The following is a 21691-nucleotide window of genomic DNA, read 5'->3' as shown; positions in this document are numbered from 1 at the left end:
GGCCCGGGCCCCGCAGGCCTGCCCGCCTTCCTCGGCGCCGAGCTGGGCTGCGCCAAGGCGTTCTACCCCGCGTCCCTGAGCCCTCCCGAAGCTGGCACGGCGGCCGGGCTGTCCACCGCACTCCTGCGCCCGGGCCTCAAGACGGACACAGGCGGGGGTGCGGGCGGCGGGGGCGCAGGGGCAGGGCATAGGCCTTCGTTCTCCATAGACCACATCATGGGCCACGGCGGTGGCGGGGCAGCAGCCCCAGGCGGCGGCGAGGGCTCCCCGGGATCGCCGTTCTCGGCAGCCTCGCGACCTGGGGGTCAAGCGCAGGTTTTGGCCATGCTGACTGCCCCTGCCCTGGCGCCGGTGGCGGGCCACATTCGTCTCTCGCACCCCGGGGACGCGCTCCTGTCTTCAGGGCCCTCCTTCGCCAGCAAAGTCGCCGGCCTCAGTGGCTGCCACTTCTGACCGCAGCGGGCTCGGGGCCGCTCAGGCCCGCACTCCTCAGCCTCTCCCCGGAGCTCCTGTGGTCCCCGCGGAACTCAGGGAGTGTATTTATGAAGACTCTCCAGACTCGGGCTGGAGAGTGATTTGGCACCTAAGGCTTCACGCTCAGAATCTCCCCAAGAGTTGGGACGAAGCGGGCTCTCGCTCAGGGCCAGGCCCGCGTCTACGGGAAGAGGTCCCGCGCTAAGATCCCACCCGGGTTTGGGCAGTGAAAGAGGGCAGGGAGAGTCTTCACTTCTTCCCAGCCTCCGCGTCCGCCGCCGTCCGCCGGGCTGGGCGCTGGAAGAATGCATTCCCGGCAGATTCGCCTGCCCAGGCCCTGCGGATCCCGCCAGGAACACCAAAGGCGCTGAGAGGTCTCCCCTTCTTCCTCTTCCCCTCGTTCTTTCAATTTTGAGACCCGGCCTGTCCGATATTATAATTTAAAGATATCTATTAATCTGCTTTGTGCTTTAAAAATTCGATTTTTTTGTTCTGCTTTTCTCCAAGGAAGTTCGTACCCTTTGAAATCTAAAGCTGTGTCTCCATGGGCGAAGCTGAACGGAGAGGTGAAGCAGGGTTCTCCACAATCCTTGCAGAGACCCCAGAGCCCACACCACTGAAGAAAACCTTTCCCTTTCGGGTTGGGGTGCTTTTAAAGAACCTCCTTCTTTCCTGTGGCCAGAGGGGCCAACTATCCTCATCCTAAGGCCTGAGGCTCTTCTCCAGGCCCTGCCGTATTTATTGTAGTTAAAGGCAGGGAGGTCGAATGGCAGAAGAGGGTCTGGGTCAGGGACTGGAGAGGTGGGGGAGGGTGGCCGAGGGCACTGAGCAGTGGCCCGGGGTCTTGTAATCATGTGTAAATATCTGTACAGCGGGCTGCTCCCTGCATTCTGTGTCCACTGGTGTGCGTTGATTTAGACTTCTCTACTTAGGGGAGACTGAAATTGTCCAATGGTTTGTGTGGAAGAAAAGAAAAATCTGTCTCTCCCCCGCCTTCCTCATTGGTGTCAATCGAATAAATGTATGTGAACTTCAGCAGTCACCAGCTCCGTGTGCTTGCCTGGACTCCCTTGTCCTTGTTTGGGCTCTTCCTGAAGACCCCAGGCTCCCCAACAGAGGGGACGGTGAGGAAGTGCCAGGTGGGCAGAGGAGAGTTTGGACTTTTCACATCCTGGGGGCACTTCAGTGTTGGTCTTTAGCTGCTAATGGGGCCAGGTCTCTGGGAAGCCTGTGACCCCTCCAGCACTTTCATTTTCACTCTGGTACCAGGAAGGTTTTGCTTGGGGTTGGGTGAAGAGATTATGTTTCATGTGCACCTGAGGAGTCTGGTTTAGGTTTTAGCATGGCCTGGGCAGGTCTGAGTGCTAAGTGCTCTTGAACACCATACCCACGGGGCTACGAGGAGAATAGGTCTTTCCGTGCATATTCTGAAGGTTCTGTGCATTTCTGGGTGCGGGGATTTGTGGAGCTTATGGTTTGTTTTTGTGTTGGTCTGAGTTGTCTTTTTGATTTGTGTTTGTCTGTAAATTGTATTTCAGGATATGTGGGGTTTTTTCTATGTGTTTCCGTGAGCTTGTGTCTGGGTGTATATGCTTATGACTCTTGGGTTACTGTCTCTAAGGGAAGAGAGATTTCTTTTCGCCCACACTGTAGGGCCTTCAGATGCCATACACACATGCAACAGAGTGGAAGGCTTGCATTAGGCACTGTGAGCTTCTACAGCCTGAGACGGATAGAGATACACCAGGAGCTAAAGGAGAGTCTTCGGGGTCTCTGTCAGGGCAAGGCTTCTGGCCCCTTGAGCTATACTCATAGCTGGAAGCTACTGCCATAGTGCAAATCCATTAGACTGACTAGAGTCTTCTGTAGCCCATTGAACCCTTAGCTCTCTGCTTGTGTGTGGGACTCACCCAGCCAGATTTGCAAACATGTTCAGTGAAGGTGCTGCTTTGGGTGAAGTAGAGATGGTTGCTTAGCTCTTTTCTCTGTTGTTTTACCGAGATCATTGGAGACAAGAAGTAGGGGAAGCATGGAAAGTCTTCCCAGAAAACAGACGCATGTTGAGGGCAGGAACTGAGAGACAAGAGAAGGAAGACAGATCAGAGACCCAGTGCTGAGAGCTCAAAGGTATGTGCAGAGACAAGCTACACAGGCATCCTCAGCTGGCAGTACAGGAAAGGAGAAGCAGAGGGCAGAGGCCCCCATAAAATCCAAATCGGACTAAATCAGGATGCGGGGAGGACACCAGAGCTGGGGAAGGGTCGTTGGGACTCCTGTCTCCCATTCTCTTTGCCAGTGGAGGAGAGACAAGGCTGGAGGTGTAAATGGTAAATAAACTCTGCCAGAGACTGAGCTCCTGCTCAGAGATCGAGGGAATGATGGGAGATCAAATGTAGTGGCCACCTTTCCACCATTTTAGCAAAGAGTCCAGGAGGAGTATGATTAGATTCAATGGTAAGACATGTGAAATGTCTGCTAATACTGGGATAATGGCTCCTGGCTGGCTGCTGTGTTGACTTCCATTGCTCTGAGTTTGATTTTGTTTCTTTTCACTTGAAGAGTAACTGTGACCTCTGTGTGTGTTTGTGTGTGCATGCATGCCTGTGCCTGTGTTTGCTTTCAATAAAGCACTTTGAAACTCTGTGATCTAATTTACCATGATTAGGTCACTCCCAGATATTAGGTTGGAGCTTTAAGTAAAAGATACCAGGTTGTTTTCTTTTTCTTTCTAGAAATGAGAAAATTGTTAGGCAGAATTCATACTTGATAGTAGTTAGAGGAGATACTTCCATAACTAGTATTTGCAGAAAGAGTGGCAAATTCTTCTGGATTCCTCGTTATATCTTTGGCGTGTGTGTGTGTGTGTGTGTGTGTGTGTGTGTGTGTGTGTCTGTGAGCCTACTGCTTGGTGTCAGCGTGTGTGTTGGAGGGTTTGCATAAGATAAAGGCAGAAAAATAGGGATTGGGGAAGAGGATTGAGATGTACAAGGGACTTGTAGGGGTCTTGGGGTCCCAAGCCTATGGCTCAGACCCTGGTTTCGGAAGGTAAAGGCTAGGACTGGGCCAGATAGAATTATGAGGGAGGACTGAGGACCCGAGGGAAACCACTAATGCCTAACCCGCCTTAAAAATTACCCAAAAAGGGAATTTTCTGAAGGATCATGGGCTACTCCAGAGGCCGAAGGCAGGGGAGAAGGGGAGGTGTGTGGAATTCTGGACTCTTAGACCGTCTCTGTGGACAACCTGTTAGTAGCTGAGAAGGTGGCCTTGGGAGCTGGACTGCAGGAAGGATAAAGGAGTTGCAGGGAAGGGTAAGGGGCTCAATGGGTGACTCCCTCTTGAAGTATGGGAGGTTGTTGGCTCACTTAGGGGCGCAGCCTCCTGGGCGGAGAAACAGGCCATCCCACCCAGAACAGCCCGGTGGATTCCTTCCCTGTCTGGTTGGAGCAGCTGAGGATCTGTGTCCCACAGGCCACAACAACTGGTGGCAATAATAAAATATCCAGGGGACACCTTCATCTCTCCTAGGTGAGGAAAAAAAAAAATGGTCAGAAATCGGCCTGGGGTTCAGAGAGTGCTGCTGAGAGCGGGCAGTTTAAAGGGGAAGAAAATTGGCAAATTTCACTGGTCAATTTCACTTCATTTCGTTCAATTTCGTTCAATTTCATTCCTTTTCATCCGGCGCCGCGAGGCCCGAGGCCACAAAGAGGGGGAGGGGACCTTTCCGGGCAGAATTTCCCCCATCTTGCAGGTTTACCTTCTATGGCTGTGAAGGACAGCCTCGATTCTCCAACTTCGACGTACGTTTTGAAGCTGTGGCTGTGGGCAGACATTTTATTTTATTGAAGAGTATTTGGTTTGGGTGATCGAGGCCCATCGGCGAACCTCTTGCACTTCTCTCTTGCAGCCCAATTAAAGCAGTTAATTCTTCTCCTCGCCGATTCCTCTCCATCTTTCTTTCTCTAGGGGCGCCCCGGACCACCCAGGAGCCAAAGCGGGGCGGGGGGGGGGAGGGACACTTCCCCTCCATATCCAATTTGTTCTCGCCACGGCAGGCGCGTCTTCGTGGTCACAAAGTGCTTTTTCCCTCTGATGACTTTTTTCCCCTTTTCAAAAACAAAAACAAAACAAAACAAAAAAACCCTTCAACTAGCGACCCTCCCCAGGTCCTCCCCCTCCCCCTCCGCTCCGGTTTATTTAAACTTCGCCTCCTCCAGCGCCGCCGTAGCCCGCACTTAATGAAGTTGAAGGCTCGGTGAGCCCGGGTGAAGAGGGTTTGGAATCTGTTGAAAAGGGCGTTTTGTGACACTGATTGCGGCGCGGGCGGGGGCAGGCGCAGACCAGACAATGACCGACCAGGCGGGTTTTCCTGTGCACAAGGTCAGGCGAAGAAAGGCGCCGACGCTGTTTAAACGAGGGACCCTGCAAGAGAAAGGGAGAAAAGATTTTGAATGTGGAGCGTGCCTCGCAAAGTTTCATGCTTGAGGGGAGGTGGGAAGAGGACACTCACTTCGGGTCTTTACGGACCGAATTCGGAGTTTTCTTCGAAGCCTGAGCATCCCCGCAAAGAGAAGAGAGGCGCTTGAGTTGGCGCCTAAATCATTCGGATAAGAGGTCCGAAAGGCTGTGGGCTGGGGCCTGGGGAGAGGTCCAGGAGGGACAACTAGGATGACCAGACCCAGCCCACGTTTGTTACCCGAGCTGGCGCTGTCAGGTTTCTGGAGAGATGCTGAAAGAGAGTGGAAGGTGGGCAGTGGTCTCGCAGAGTAACAGCTTCCCAAGCCTTTCGTCTGTCACAGCATTTGAGAGCAAACAAACGTTAATTGGACTTTTGGAGCGGAATTACTCTGCCTTTTTTCTTTCTTTTAAAGGTCTTTGTAGAAGCGTATCAACGGAGAAATCTGTTGGGAGAACAGGTTCCCAGCTCCCGCTTTGGGAACACATCTGTGCGCTGGCTGGTGGGCGCGGCGCGGCGCGGCGCGGTGCGGGGCGGAGCGGGCACCGCCTCCTTCCGCAGCGGAGCGCGAGCTGCAGCTGGAAGCCGCGGCCGCCGGGGAGGTACAGAGGCTCGGGCAGTCCGGCCAAGGACAGCTTCCTCAGTGCGCCCTGTTGCTGGTCCCCGCGCCGGTACCCCCGGGCTTGTTTCCGACCCTCGCTGGGTTCCCAGCTTGGAGCCCTGGGTCCTTGCGAAGCGCTGTCTTTTCGTTCCACGCGGACTCGAAGCGGAAATCGCGCTCAGTTGCGGCTTTCCGATTCTCCACGCGGCAGGGATCTGCGCTTGTTACCTTACTTCTGGCTCGCTAGCCTCCTCCCAGAAACGTCTTCATCCCCAGGGATCACAGAGTCCCAGTCTTCACCGCCCCTTTTGTCCCCGCCCAGTTACGCCGGGACCCTGGCCTCCCGAGGAGTGCGCCTCAGACCCAGCGCGCGCGGGTTGCTCGGAAGGACGCGCGCAGCCGCGGTTCCCGGAGTCCTGCGTGGTCACCACCCCAAGCTGGCCTTCGGGAGGCCTGTGCCAGTTTCCCCAGAGATTAGAAAACTGCCTCCGGCTGGTCTCTCCTCGGAAGCATTTCTGACTGTGCTGGCAGAACTATCTTTGGAATTACGGTTGCGTGGATTTTAGGTCGGAAAAGAGCTAATTATTGGAGGAACAAAACATTTAAATTTACCCCTTTGATTTCTAAAAAATTACTGCCGACCTAAAAAGTGTATTTGAAGTTATTTGCGTGGACACCGCCAATGCACGTGTGTGTGTGTGTGTGTGTGTGTGTGTGTGTGTAGGGAGATCTGAGGGTACAGGAGTGGACTTTATTGTTCAAGTTAATCTGTCGCCGCTTACAGACGACAGTCGCTTTGCGCCCTCTCCCCCAGCAGGTGTCGGTGCCACTTGGACTTCAGGGCTGCGTTGCCACATCTATTCACATGCAGATGTGCTGGGTCAGCCTAGGAGTGGGAAGTCGGAGAAGCCCGAGCTTGCCTTGTGAAGCCTCTTCTGGGCCCTCATTTAGGTTCGCGTCTCAATTACAAGTCGCGTGGAAGTGTACCAGTCTTTTTGGGCTAGGTCTGCGTCTTCACTGATCACCCCAAAGAGAACGCCCCCAGGTCCGGAGTCAGAGGGTTCGGACGGCTCCACCTTCCTCTTCTGAGCAGAGAGGACCAAGCCGAGGTCACACTGCGGGTCAGTTGAGGAGCTGGGAAGAGCAGCCGAGAACCCGGAGCCTCCCAGTGCTGAAGGATTCGGATCCCAGGGCCGGTGACTCGACGGGCTGGCTTTGCACCTGGCTCAGGAGCCCGGCTCAGTCCTGCTGAGTTGGCCCGGCTTGGTGGAGTCCCAGGCGGGCAGGAATCGTTCTTAGCTTACATTTGCAAACGTACCGGTCTTCAGCGCGGCAATGCAAGGGCAGAGGGATTGCGAAGCTGCTTCTGGGTTCTGATGCCTTAAGCTGCTTCCCTCGTCTCTGATTTGCGCACTCTACACCCGGGGTCCCTTGATCCCTCTGCTGACCATCTGAAAACCTGTGAGGCTAGAATCAGGAAGGGTTTTCTGATCTGAGGAGTGAATGCATCAAACACAGGCGAGTTAATTCGCCTCCAGCCTGGAAATCTCTTTTCTAGCTGGTCCACCCCTACCCTCCTCTCTGCCTCCACCCCCCTACTCCCCCACCCCCACTTGCTTGCTGAGTACCTCCAGAGGGCTGGGCACTGTCCTGGAGGCACTGCAGCAAACTTCTGGCTCCAATCATTGCAAGCAAACTCTAAGTTGACCCAAGGAAAGGCAAAATAAGTGACTATTGCCATATTTGAATAAAAGAAGAAATTTGGTGTTTTTTCCGGGTTAAGGATTCCCTTTTTCATGATGACTCTAGGCATCGTGGGAAGTAGGGGTGAATGTGTTTTTATGGTATTTGGTGTCTATGACTATATGTTCCTATGTGGGAGGGATGGGTTTGTCTGTGCACAGGTGACAGTGCTTAGGGACGAACAATTTCATTTTATTTCTGCGGTGCTGGAGATTGAACCCAACTCTGTTCATAGTAGGCAGTTGTTCTAGCACTGAGCTATACCCCAGCCCCTAGAGATAAATATTTGTAAGTGATTATGCATGTGCTAGTGTGTATTTGTGAGTGACTGTATCAGTGTGAGTCTGTGAGTGTGGAATATCCTTGGGTGGCTCTGGCAGAGGCTGGGAAGATATGGGTGGAGAAGAGTGGGATGGAAAGGTTAGGAATGGGTCCCTGCAGAAGTGAGGAGGAAGGAACTTGAGTTTCCAGCCTCTTCCTTGATTGGTAGAGACTGGACTCTGTCCTGCTTCTGCCACCTTCCCAACTGCAGACAAGGCTGGAAAGGTAGAAATGAAGTGAAGCTGCTGAGGGCCTGTGGCTTCCCTGGCAGGGGAGTGGGCTGACCTCCTGCTTCCTCCTTTCCCCATCATATCCGACCCTGTAGCATGCCTGAGTGTTCCAGACCATCCGAAAGGCTCCATTGTCTGTTCCCTGGCTACTCTTGCCTCATGCTCCTCTGATAGCCTCCTCTCCTCCTGCGCAAGCCTGCACAGAGGGACTTGCCTAGTAGTCCTAGGTGGCTTTGGAGCCTTCCCTTTCCAGGAAACTCTCTTCTTGCATCAAAGGTGCAGACTGTAGAGTCCAGGAACACCGAGGTTTGCAGGGTAGTTAGGGCTAATGATGTATGGCTGGGGACATAGGTCTAGAGAAAGGTGTTTCCCCAAAGTTTTCCAGCAGGATGTGGGAAATTGTTGGACCCTGCAGTCTTTGCGCAACATAGACAATTAAGGTACTGGTTCAGACATTTTGCAGAAATTCAAAACCCAGCCTCTCCCTTAAACTCTAGGGAAACCTCAGATATTACAGGGCTGTCTTTGCTTATGCATCTCTCTTCCCAAAGGAAAGATGGAAAGAAAGTTGAGACTGATATGGTAGAGCAGATAATTATCTGGGTAAATCAAGACACAAAATTGGGTCTAGGTGAGTGAGGAAGACAGGAAGGGTTTAGGTGAGGTGGCAGGAAGGAGGAGCATAGGCTGGTGAGAGTGCCTGGCATTCCACTATGCCCACTACAGGGCCTGGGGTGGCAGCTGGGTCCTTCACCAAGCCCCAGGCAGCAGAGCAAGTCTGGCCCCGGCAACCTGCTAGGAGCCAAGTAAGGGTGTGTTGAGGGGTATGGTCAGAATCTGCCAGCTAATCATCTCTTTCCCTTTAGATTTTCCGAGGCTCTGACTTCCCTCTCTCCCTGCTTGTTCAAGTGCATTAGAGAATCTCTCCCCAGGCCGGCCCACCTGGCTGCTCGAAGTCTTGCTTCTTATGCCCCAACCAACTGTAGGCCTTTCACAGATTGAAGAATACAGGGAGAAGATCTGGTCCAGGCCCCACGCTGGCCTGGATGCAGCTGTTCCTTCCCGGGTCAGATGTGCTGGTGGAACTGCAGGGCTTTGGAGGCCCGCACGTGCACGTGTGTGTGTGTGTGTGTGTGTGTGTGTGTGTGTGTGTGTGTACGAGTGCTCACATGCAGTATTAGGGATTCTGATTTATGCTTACTCCTGGTGGATGGTACCAGGTTCTGGGGTCTCTTTCTCCCTCCTCTTGGGCCTTCTTAGCATCTTCTGTGAAGACTGTCTCATATTTGGGATGGAGAGGAAAGGACTCCCGTTCTAGTTAGAATGTTGATTCTAGTACTTCCCCTCCTCATTGGGCCTCAGTTTCTCTGAGAAATGAACTTGGAATAAATGAACCTGTACTGGACTTCACTAGCTCCTCCCTCCAGCCCGCTGAGGAATTCCTTCTCCATCCTCAGCTCTCCTTGGGCATCGAGGGTGGTCGACGGGCGTGTGCTGGACTCTGCAGACACAGTCCGGGCAGCTCCTCGGGCTTCTCCTACTGCTGCCACACAGGCCAGAGGTTAGCTTCCTTCCTTCCTGGATTTGAGGAGCTTCAGTGGGACTCTGGGTTTTCTCTGCACCTGGCAGGGCGCTAGGAAGGTAACCGGGTCTTGGTGGGCACCGCCCCGCTGCCTTTTCTGTGGAGGAGGGGCTCGCGGATCAGGCTGAAGTGAATGGCTACCTCTAAGCCCTTGGCGCGCTCAGCCGCAGCCATTGCGTCTGTGGCAGCCCTGGGAAAAGGTGGCACCGAAAGTGAAAGGGCGCCTATACCCGGTCCCTTTTATTTCTGTCCCGGCAGGCCCTCCCCCTTCTTTCTGGACGCCCTGCCAGGGTGTGAAAGTTGGGGGAACCGGAGAAGCTCTTGGGAAACTGGAACCTGCCGGGGCGGACTGAGGAGGAAAAGTCTTTCCAAACCTGAGTGAGGCAAGAGTAGGGGCCACGTTCCCTCTGCAAATGTCCCCGCCCAGACCAAACGTGAGAAATTTAGATTGTGTGGAGTTGGGGGCGGAGGGTGCGGGCCGCCGGTCTCAGAGACAAATCGGCAGGGTGGTGTCCGTACGGAGACCTTGGGGAGTGCGGAGGGGCTGGAGCGAAGGGCCGGGCTGGGTCGTAGCTTCTTCCTCTGGAACTATAGCTGGTTTTTCCCGGTGACGTTTCTCCTCTCTCTATATCTGGGGTTCTGGGTCTCAGACGCGCTCGTGCACCCCAATTAGATTCTGTAAGCAAATAGGGTCCTAAATATGCATGCAAAGAGTATTGGAAAGCAGCCGGCGCGACTGGGGAGGCTCCTCGGGGCCAGTGTGAGAGCAGCGAGGGTGGAGAACTGGGACTGAGGTTCCTGAAACCCTCCGGGGCACCCGATCCCAAGCGCCGGCCTGGTCCAGCCACCTGGGGGCGCCGCTGACCCCAAAGTTTCCGGAGCTCACCTTGCATAGAGCAGGACTTACCTACCATGAGCTAAGAACGACCCTGTGCTAACCGAGGTGATCCTGCCCCACCTCGGGCTTGACTGGGCGCTGCAGGCTGGCTCTGTAAGCCAGGATGACCTTGTCTCGAAGCAGGTGACCTACGCTAAAAAGGGAGGACCCTATAGCCACCACGGTGTCCTGCTCTGAGGGGGTCTGACCTGGCTCTAACCTGCAGGGAGGACCCTAAGCAGATCGCTTGCTGAGGTGTGCCTGGGCTGCCTGAGTGCTCTGTGCTCAGGTTCTCAAGGCTCAGCCTCCCCCTGTTAGAAGCTACGCTTGTCCTGGCTCTTGCACTCCATCGAGTCTGCCCCACCCCACCCCCGGATTGCAGCTGCGGTTCATCTTTCCCTCTGCCCTTTCAGAAAGTTCTGGGACACCCGGATGGAGGGAGGTTACCTGGCCAGACACAACCTACAGCTCCAGGAGAGAGGAGTTTGCAACCTTAAGAAGGTGGCTGGGTGTGAGGAGGGGTTCTTCAAGGGGATTCATTCTCGGGGGAGAACCTTGGAGGCAAGGACTGCAGGCCTTTCTGTGCCAGTGTCCCTGCCCGAGTGCCAGCCTTGCCACGTGGTGCCCTTCTCCAAGACACAGGCAGCTCCTTACTTTTTTTGCCCACCCCCTCTGTAAAATGAAATACACTGTCATCAGGCTGCCCTGTCTCCTGGAATGCCCTTCCATGTCCACCCAGCAGTCTCAGATTATTTCAACAGCGCTTTTTTCCTCCCTCAGTACCCGCTGTTGAACCCAGGAACTTCCCACTGAGCTGCATTCCCAGTCTCCACCCCGCACTTTTAATTTTTTTTTAGTTTGAGAAAGAGTCTTGCTAAGTTGTTCAGGCTAGGCTCAAGCTTTGGATCCTCCTTCCTCAGCCTTCCAGAGTGCTGAAGTGACCGGTGTGCTCCAGCATGCCCAGCTACAGCAGTCTTATGACACACTTTGTGCCTGGCCCTCTGCCCTGCACCAAAGATACAAGGATGGACAAAATACATATGGTTCCTGTCTTTAGGCTGGTTACAGTCTAGTGCAAGAGAGAAAGAAACACACAAATGCATATTTAATGAACACTATGGTATGGGCTCTGAAAGAAGAATTCCTTGGGCTTTCAGAAAGAATGGATGAAGGATTTAATTTAGGGCAGACTTTACTCCCAAGTCTGATAGGCTTGAGTGTGTGTGTGTGTGTATGTGTGTGTGTGTGTGTGTGTACACATATGTGAATGTGTACATCTTCATCCCAGACTCCATCCTGTCTGACTTCAGTCAACAGAGCTCTCGGCACTGGGGTCACCAGTGACTGCCACCATAGTGAGCCAGGGTCCCTCCTGGAGGGCCGCTGTTAGGCCCAGAGAGCTCCCGACAGAACAGGCCTCCTGGAACTCCGCAAGGAGGGACTCCGTCTTCACTCTGACACCCAGAATATCCTCAGACCCCACTTCCTCTTTCCAGGTCCTCAGAGTTAGACGGGGCAGTCTGTCCCTGAAAGCGGCGTATAGAAGCCTGGCCAGCTTTGCGATATGAAATCCCTTCAGTTCTGAGATCTCTTTACCCAGCATGGTGTTTGGCACAATAAATAGTTGCTGATTAAAGGAGTGAGTCTAGGAATCTGAGTCAACCCTTTAAGGAGTCCAAGAATTCATGATTCTTTTTCACATGGTTTGATTGTTCCTTTTCTCCATTTCTACTGCTTACCTAGTCAGGGCCCCGGCAGCTGGGAATTAGGTCCTGTCCCCAGGTCTCATATGGCATTTAGTGTTTTAATTTTTTATTTACTTTTGTTTTTGGTACTGGGGTCTGAACCCAGGACCTCACATTCTAGGCAAATACCCCACCACTGTCCTATACTCCCACACTGCTAAAACAATTTTTTAATTTTGGTATTGGGTCTTGGTAAATTGTCCAGGTTGGCCTTGAACTTGTAATCCTCCTGCCTAAACCTCTTGAGTACCTGGGGTTATAAGTGTATGCCACAGTGTCCAGCTACTCTTAGTGTCTTTAAAGAATTAATTTTGATGTATTACTTTCTGCTCACTGCTCCACCTCCTTTGCCAGGCTGGGAGTTCCCCAGGGCAAGAACTGAATCAGACACATCACTATGTTCCAGCTCATAGCATGAGGCCTCCAGAAGAGTGTGGCGTTGCCCAAACACAAGTGGAGTTAGTGTTATTCGGAAGTATGCCCCTTCCTAGAGCCCTAGTGGTCTCCAGCACTCAGTGTGGACGGGGAGAGGCAGAGGGAAGGAATAACGTATCTAGAGCAGGCGCTGGCCATCCGATCCCCGTGTTACAAGACTACCTGAGAGCAGAGAGGGGCCTTTACTCAAGCTCAGGGCCTCTCTGTCCTGGAGACAAAAGGAGCATGGACTCAAGCTTTGAAGGAGGGGACCAGAGAGCTGCCTCCCTGCCTCCCTGCCTCCCCACCACCCTCTAGTCCCTGCTGTAGCAGCTGTATATGGGGGTGGGGGTGGCGGGGAGCAGGCCCCGGCTCTCCTCTCTGGGCTGTACGGAGGGGCAAGGGCTCCAAGTGCTTGTTGGGGCAGGGTGGGGTGGGAGAAGAAGCGAAGGGTAGGAGAGGGAGTGGCTTTCAAGGGTGTGGGACAAAGGGGTTGACTCAGCCTGGGACCCTGGAGGATGTGTCATTCACTAGGGTTGGAGAGGACCCATCTTGTTTTTAACCCCTTCCTGACTCTAGTATTGTCTGGCTGCCAAAACTATACTAGTGTCTTCCTGTCCACAGGGGTATTGCCCCGGGACCCCCCAGGGCATGCCTGAACCTCCAATAGTACAGATCTATATGTTATTTTTTCCATATACATACATACTTATGATAAAGTTTAACTTATAAATTAAACACAATAAGAGGCTAACAACAATAATACTCAAATAGAATACTTATAACAATATACTGCAATAAAAGCTATTTAAAACTTATGAACCGTTTATTTCTGGCATTTGCCATTTAATGTTATTGGACTGCAGAGACTGCTGGTAGCTGAAACTGAGGAGAGCAAAATGAGGATAAGGAGGAACCAGTTCCCAGAGATCAGAGGACAGAAATCCAGCCCAGGCTGGAAATAGTGCAAAGAAGGGAAATTGAGGCCCCAGTTGAGCAAGCACTAGGGCATTTTTTCCTGTTTGAATCACATCCTGAATTTTCCTTAAACATACATACTCTGGATGGCCCTGGATAGAGTGGAGTTAAACAGACAGACCCCTGAGCACCTACCTGCCTCCCATGTAGCAAACACAGGAAGCATCCATGGACTAAGTTCATGGAGAGATGGGGTGCAGGTTGGGGGACAATGGGGAACTTATCCACCTTCCTTCCCCAGGGAGTCTCACAGTGTGACGGCAGTAGCTCTTAGTGCTTCAGATGGGGGCAGTAACTCTGAAGGAGGAGGAGGCACAGGATACTTTCTGGAGGAAGTGGTATTAAACTGGGCTTTGAAGGTTGGGGAGAACTGGGCTGTAGAAGGTTGGGAGTGAGGGGAGGGCACTGCAGACATTCCGTCCCCATGTGGGGGCACTTAGAGAGGTAAGCATGAGTCCAAAGTGAACTTACACTGAGGGATCTGCCCTCCCCTCTCGCTCCACGGATGATCCTAAATGGCCCTTAAGGTCTCAGTTGTTGAACAAAGGTTATTTTTCACTCATAGTCAGAGTGTTGGATCAGTGGTGCTGGTGGTATGGGGGCACTTTGTTCTATGTAGTCGTTCAGGGGCCCAGGGTCTCCATTATTGTTTGGGGGGACCCTGCTTTTTTTTTGTGGTACCATGGACCACCTGGGGCAAAAGAGTAAAGTCTATGGACCTCTAAGAATAAAGATATTTATTTTTTGGAGACAGAGTCTGGCTATTATGTAGTTTAGGTTGGCCTTGAACTCATTATGCAGCCGAGGCTGACTCAAACTCACAGCAATCTTCCTGCCTCAGCCTCCCAAGTGCTGAGATTACAGGCGTGCGCCACCACGGCTGGCAAGATTTTTTATTTATATATTTTTGTCTTTTTTGAGACAGAGTTGCACTGTGCAATTCAGGCTGGCCTGGAACTCACCTTATAGCCCAGGCTGACCTTGAACTCACAGTGATCCTTTGCCTCAGCCTCCTGAGTGCTGGGATGACAGGTGTGCACCACCATGCCCAGCCTGGCAAGGTTTTTAAATACATGAAATCAAATTTACTGGACTATAAAAGAGACCATTATGTTAAAATTCAAGTATCTAAAGATTTAAAAATTTATAGACTTGTAATAAAATAATTGAATACATTTGTGATACAATAACTTAAAATTAAGTGAAATATAGCAATGGGATTAATAGCACAATTTCAAAGTTTATTGAGCTTCAATGACATTTTGGTATTTTTTGCAACAATTTAACATGCTGTGCAATAAATACTAATAATTTCTATGGGTAGCAAAATTGCAGGTGTCTGTGGTTGGTTACCTGCCATTGTAATGGAATAAATTGTTAAATTTCAGTTTACAGATTTGTGAAAGTAAAGGTATAACACTTTTGTCCAACAAATTCTATCCACGGACACTTTGGGAGTTGTGAACCTGAGTTCTGGGCCCTTGGCATCATCCACTAGGTGCTTTGAATGGGGCTGGCAGAGGAGGGAGAGAGAGGATACTGGATTCTGGGGAGATGCTCTTTCAAGGCTAGGTCTGTAGGTGGCAAATAGCACTTCTTATGAAGACCCAGTCCTGTGGCTCCCTGACTGCAGGGGACTGCAGAGGACAGCTTGGCTGTGCCTGCAAGAGGAATGGGTATGGATTATTGACTGTAGGACCATCAAAGCTTGAGTCTTCTGTTCTGATCAGTGTCTAAAGCTCCAGTTGAGAGGCTGTGTCTAGCTTTGTTGGGCAACACAGAGGCATCCCGCCCACATTTCAGAAAGCAGAGTGAGGAAGGCAGAGATGATCCTTTATTTCAAGTCCAGCAAGTGCAGCTGGATGTACAGAAACGCCTGGGCTCCGGGCTGTGCTGAGTGATTCCTGGAGTCAATCCTCTCTTCTCTTTTGCTTTCCACCTCCCATCGTGTCTCACTGCTGCAGAGAGGTCACTCAGAGTAGTCTTGACTCACAGCCATGGGGTCCCCAGACCCGCAGCCCTTCCCCCCGCCCCTCTTTCTCTTCACTAGATTCTACCAGGAATGCTCCTTCTTTTGGAGTGGAAGCATGTGAGTGCATGAAAGAGGCTCCCACAAATGTGTGCAGAAGGCAGTCGGGTGAGTTCCCGGATGCTGAAGCTCACTGTGGGCAAAGACACCTACATTCAGTGATCATCACATGACTTGAACCAGACAGCAACTGCTACAGAGTAGGTGCTTAGGGAATAAATGTTGAAAGTCTGGATAAATGGCCTTCCTTTATCTCTGTTGCAATCTTGGGGCCCATGCGCCTCTGCCTGCCTTCCCATCCATCCTACCAGGACATTCTTTCTCCCCTTCATTTTATCTGCCTCCCTTTCTTTTCTGATTTCTCTTTCTGGCCTATGCCTGTGCTGTGTCTGAATCTCTGTGTGCTGCAGGCTCAAACCTCCATAGGCAGGCGGCTCTGTGGGGCTCCTTCTGAGCTCCGTCACTGTCCCTTGTACTCTGTGGCGCTTCCCAGGCATCCCTCACTCAGCACCATTAGAAGGGACTAACGCTGGTCCCTATCCTTACAGCCCAAGGGACCCAGAAGGGACCTGAAGGGGCTTGAGATCTGCATCCTTCTCAGACCCTAACAGATCAGCTCTCAGTGCTCTGGGCCATCTTCACAGTGATTATTGATAAGCGCATGTCCTCACATCTATTCTGTCCTGAGTGGATGGGCCATAGTTTCTTCTTTTGATGGCATGGTCCTTGCCCCCTGTCACTCCCCTCCTCTTTCTGTAGCACCCCCATTTGGGAGTGGCACGGACATTGGGTTTTTGGGATTGGGGATATGTTTGCTCTTATACTGCTATGCAGCAGGCAGCCCAACTCTGCAAAGACTTCCCATGGGAGAGGGCTGGCCACAGAGTCAAAGGGCTGGGTCTGCTTTATGCAAACAGCCACACAGACAGAGCTAGTCTGCACACTCTGGGCCCCCACCCAGCGCTACACACAGCCCCACCACATAATGTTGAGCTCAGGGGTTTAGGTAGATGCACCAGCATGGAAGCACATCAGGTATAAACACATCCAGTGACAGCTGCATTTAACTCAAGTACATGGAAAAATATACTGAGTATTTGTCTGATTATCCTAATGCAGTCAAGCAGGTAGACAATTTTCTGACAACTTATTACATAAGGGAGAGCATATGTTCTGGAAATATATTTGGGGTGGGCATTAATTACTGGTGAATATGCTTTACACAGAATACCGCCAGCTGTTCTCTTTGTGATGTCTTGTGTGTTGATGACATGAGGTATGTTGAATGGGGCAAGGCTCTGTGTCTGTGACACATGTCACGTGGGTTGGTAGGTGTGTGCTCAACAGATAATTGGGATCATTTTGTGATGGCAACTGTGTGTGTCTGTGTGTGTCAGTGGGTGTCTGGGATATGGACACATGTGCACACGCCTGGGGCCAGCAGGAGAGGTGTGCAGGCATCATGAGCGGCGGAGAGACGGCCAGCCTGGCCCTTGGGAGAGACACTCATGTATGAAGAGTGCGGCGCTCGAAAGCGGCTGTTTAACAACTTGAGCATCAAATTATAGCCCACGTGGGCAGAGGTGTCGGCGGTAGCTGGTTGCTGTAAATACTTTAGTGCAATTGACAACAGCTTGTAGAGGGCTAAGTGAGACAGGGAAGGGACAGCGGGAGGGGCAGCGCCTTCCACAGGGACCCTCTGCTTGAAGTCCTGTCTCTGTTGGAGCTGGTGGTGGTAGGGGGATGGGATGCCGAGCTGTGGGTCTGTAGAGGGGTAGGTTTACAGAGCCAGACCTATTTTAAAAAACCCATCATGTACAACTGGGCAACCTTGGGCAAATGGCTTCTCTACCCTGTGCCTCAGTTTTTCTATCTGGAAAACAGTAAGAAAGATAATGCAGTGTTAGACTTTTATGAGGCACACGGGTACTTCTTTCATTTGCAGGCACTTGCTGTGGTTATACAGACATTAGCTTCTGTTGCCTTGTGCAGGATAATGCATGGGAATTAACACAGTGCCTCTCACATAGAAAGCCCTCAATAAATGTTAGCTAATGTTGTTAACCAACTGCTATTGCTATTGTCCTCGTAAGCCTGGACCCATCGCTGAAGACACCACAGCCCTCCCAAATATGCATGGAAAAAAGACTTCCCAGAGGGCAGCCAGTGAGTCTTTGTGGGTTTTCAGAGAAGATGTTTTTAGTCTTCAGTCTTTCGGAGAATCCTGCTGGACAGGATCTGAGGCTGAGAGAGTGTGCCCGGGGAGCTCTCGCTGGCGATCCGCCTGCCTTCATTAGTGCCGTGGCTGCGTTTTTGAAAAGTCATGTGTAAATGGATTTCTGCAAACTCAATCCCATTTAAAGTGCACTCATGGGGCTGAGGGCTTAAAGGGACCCTGTGGTGAATTCTTTTGTAAAGCAAGGGCTCTCCTGAGTGTATCTATTTTGTAAGTACAGATATTTATAAAGTGCAGTCAAGATTTCTTGAATGCCTACTATGTGCCACGTTCTCAAAATCTGTTTTGTACTTATAGCCTCCAAACAAGCCTATGGGAACAGTGTTCTAATTTTAGAAGAACAGACAGCGCACAGACAGCAGCATGCACCTCCCAAGTCCCATAGCTGGGCCCTGATGGAGCGGGTAAGGGAGCTGGTCTATCTGTCATGCAGGATCATACCCTCCCTGCTGGGCCCTCCTGCTTTCCTCTTTTCTCCTCCTCTCCTGCATTTTTTTTTTTTTTTCAGAAATCACATAGGAACTGTTATTTTGCATATATTACAAAGGGGGTAGTTTTAAATTTTGTGTCATCCATGATCACTTGAATCTCAAAGACTTGACAGTGTTTTAAAAGTAGGAGGACCCCTGCACTTTTGTTAAAAATTATTTTACATGAACACTTTCACACATAAATAGAAGTAGCAAGAACAGTATAATGAACTCCCTATCTACTCACCACTTAGCTACACTCCACTCTTTTTTTTTATTTTTATTTTTGAGATAGGGCCTCGCTATGCAGTTCAGGCTGGTTTTGAGCTTACTTTGTAGCCCAGGCTGGTCTTTAACTCAGCCATCCTCCTGCCTCAGCCTCCCTAGTGCTGGGATTACAGGCGTGCACCACCACACCCTGCTTATCCACCACTCTTGAAGTTTCCTTTAATTTGGTGAGGGAGGGCTGCATGCATCTTGTGCACTGATATTCTTATCACCCACAGAGGTGTTGGCTTTTAATCAGAAGAGCTAGATATACAATCATACTTTGTAAGCAGATGTCTTTTCCTACGTTTTAGGGGTGAGTCATGGCAAGAGCTTTCTCCAGAGATCTTATGATTGCATTGTGCTTTAGTTTGGATCTGAAACAACCCTCAAAGGCCCATGTGTTGAAGGTATAGCTTCCAGGCTGATGCTATTTGGAAATGGTGGCAACTGAGAGACGGGGCTCGTGGGATGTCTTTGAATCATTGGGGGTGTGCCCTGGAAGGGGATGGTGGGACCCTTGCTTCTTCTTCTTTCTCTCTTTTCTACATTCTGGAGATGAGGTTGGCAGCTCCAGCCACGATATGCTGCCTCACCTCATTACCAGAGCAACAAGGCTAACTGACCAAGGACTGGAACCTCTAAACCAAGAGCCCAAACAAACCTTTTCTCCTTATAAATTGATGATTTCAGATATTTGTTACAGTAATGGAAAGCTGACTGACACACATGGATTCATTACTGGCTCCTTCCTGTGCCTTGTTCAATATTTCCTGCTCAGACCCAGTTGAGGAAGAAGGTCACTAATGAGTTTAAAGAGACTAAATTTTCCAGCAACTCAACACTCCAGAGTTCAGTTATTTGGTGATCACCAGAGCATAAGCTTTCCTTTCTAAAGGTGCAGCGAATTCTCTGCTCCTCTCAAGCCAGCATTTGTGATAGTAGTTAATGATGTTAATTGTGATGGTCTGTAGCTTTCTATCCTGCACAGGAACTTCTTTCTGAATACCTTTGGGAGTGGTCCTGCTTCTCTCCCAACTGTGGGTCTTTGGATGTTGAATTCACCCATGTAAAGTGGCAGCACCTTGGACAGGTGCTTGGCTGCAAGCTATACTAGGAGGGAGTTCTCCCATCCCCGAGTAAGCCTTCCATATGGGTTCTGCTCTTCCATGACCTCTGCACCACTGGGCTCATGTCTGTTGGATGAGCCTTGAGCATTCCTTGTGTGTAGACATGGGGTTGGGAATGTTCCAAATGCAAGTCTATAGTGGTGAATCCCTGCACCATGGCGCCTGCCCTTCTGTGGTTGTGGCAGCGGCGGTGGTGGCAGGTGCCCCATCACCCAGCACAGTGGCTGCTAAAGCATACGGTGAGTGGGGCAGATTCTCAGCATGGCAGGTGGCTACCTGTGCACAGCTACAGCATACTGCAACTGCCTGTGGATCTGCTGCAGTCTTTATATAGGAGATTGCAGGAGAGTAAAGCAAGCTCATATTCTGTCTTGTGAACTATGCCAACACTTTGCTCCATAGCAAGAATCTCACCTACCTCCCACCAGCTTAGATACTTACTCATCCTTTTTAAAACAGGTTGAGCGGTTGCTTCCACTGGGGAGCTAATACTCCAAGAAACCTGAACCATTTAGCCAAGAATTTGAGACAACTGTATCTCTGACTGGCTTTTCATTATCTTCGTGCAATACTGTCACCTCCCCAGTGCCTGTTGCAGTTACAAGATTTCATTTAGCTTTTACCTCCTTTTAAATGTTCTCTTTCTGAACAGTGCCTTACACTGATTCAGTCCTTCTCCCCATTGAGGTTTCTGGTGTTCCACATTACGTTTGATTAAAAATTGTTAATAAAAATTTTCATCTTTCCAATTCCTGAACAATTTTGGGAGCTGTATATGGGTGAATGATGACGACAGTGACTATGGTGACTACTTATTGTGGCACCAGGATTGAACTCCAGGCCTCATGGTAGGGAAGCACCATGCCACTGAGCTACAGCCTTAGCCTGAGAGATGATTTTTTGGTTGAAGCTGTGACTGCCTGTGGTACTAGGTTTTGCCTGTCAAGCAGCTATGTATGAGGTGCTGAAAAGACATGAAAAAAACCACCTGAGATAGTATTTTTTTAAAAAATTTTTAAATTTTTTTATTTTTTGGTTTTTCTCCGGTACCGGGAACCGAACTCACGACCTTGCACTTGCCAGGCAGGCGCTTTTGCCGCTGAGCTAAATCCCCAGCCCACCTGAGATATTAATTTGGAACCAAATAGAACAGTTAAAAATCACCTTTCTTTGACCGTAGGAATGACAGCTCAGCACAAACATCTAGCTCTGTGAAGAGAGGGCAGAGACATTTCAGGCAGATTGGATCAGCAGCACACAGGCCCCACAAGCGCCGTGGTGTTTCACACTGCCATGATGTGGCACTCATGGGCATGATGGCCTTTGTATGGCACACTGGGCCCAGAGCATGGGGCTGCAGGCAAAGGCTCCCAGGCTTGCAGGCCGGTGTGGTGAGTCAGCGAGACTCAGCACAGGACCGCCCATGGCGAAGCCCACCTAACCCAGCAGGGTCAGCTTTAACGACAGTGGATTGTGGAAGTTCCCTTGGAGGAGGTGGCCACTAGCTGAAGATCTGAAAGGTTTAGAAGAATTTCTCTATTTCCCTAGAGGTGGTAGGAAAGGGAGGAACAGATGACGATGATGATTATTTTTGTACCAGGAATTGAACTCACCGCCTCACAGTTGCCAGGCAGGTGCTGTGCCACTGGGCTGTATCCCTGGCCCTGGAACAGATGATTATTGAGGGCTGCTTCTCGCAGGCACTGCAGCTGGTGGTGGTGGCAGCACCCCAGGGAGGGGGTGTATGATCAGATGGGTCACAGGAGGTTTTCCACCATTCTTACTTGTGTGGTTACTTTTAATGGCTACTTTCCAAGCAGAGACTCTACCTACCTTACTTGTTTGTGTATCCCTGGTACCTAGCAGCACATAGTAGGTTCTTGGTCAGGTGCTTGTCTCTAGTAGGCATTTGAAAGATGGTAGGGTTTGAAGAAAGGTGGGGGATATTTCTGGAGGAGAAGTCCTGTGGGCAAAGACACTGAGTTAGGAAAACATGAAACACACATGTGTTGAAATCAGTGAGGAGCCTGGCTTGCCTGGAAAACAGGGCTTGTGCCAGGGACTTGTGGGCGATGAGGTTGGAAGGTGGGCAGGAATGCTACATTTTCCAGGTTGGGTTTGAGGCCACAACAGTAATT

General features: G+C 50.9%; 1 protein-coding gene across 1 annotated transcript in view; it reads left to right on the top strand.

Moving 5' to 3' along the window:
- Positions 1-1505, top strand: part of Foxd2 (forkhead box D2) — a 2987-nt gene extending 1482 nt beyond the window's left edge. Inside the window, exon 2 of the mRNA XM_005398780.2 lies at positions 1-1505. Coding sequence (XP_005398837.1) covers positions 1-453 — 453 coding nt within the window. The 3' untranslated portion in view covers positions 454-1505.
- Positions 1506-21691: the final 20186 nt, after the last annotated feature.

This window comes from Chinchilla lanigera, unplaced genomic scaffold (assembly GCF_000276665.1).
Source record: "Chinchilla lanigera isolate Chin_1 unplaced genomic scaffold, ChiLan1.0 scaffold00063, whole genome shotgun sequence".
In the NCBI taxonomy this organism is placed as follows: Eukaryota; Metazoa; Chordata; class Mammalia; order Rodentia; family Chinchillidae; genus Chinchilla; species Chinchilla lanigera.
This window is presented reverse-complemented; position numbering and strand designations above follow the sequence as displayed.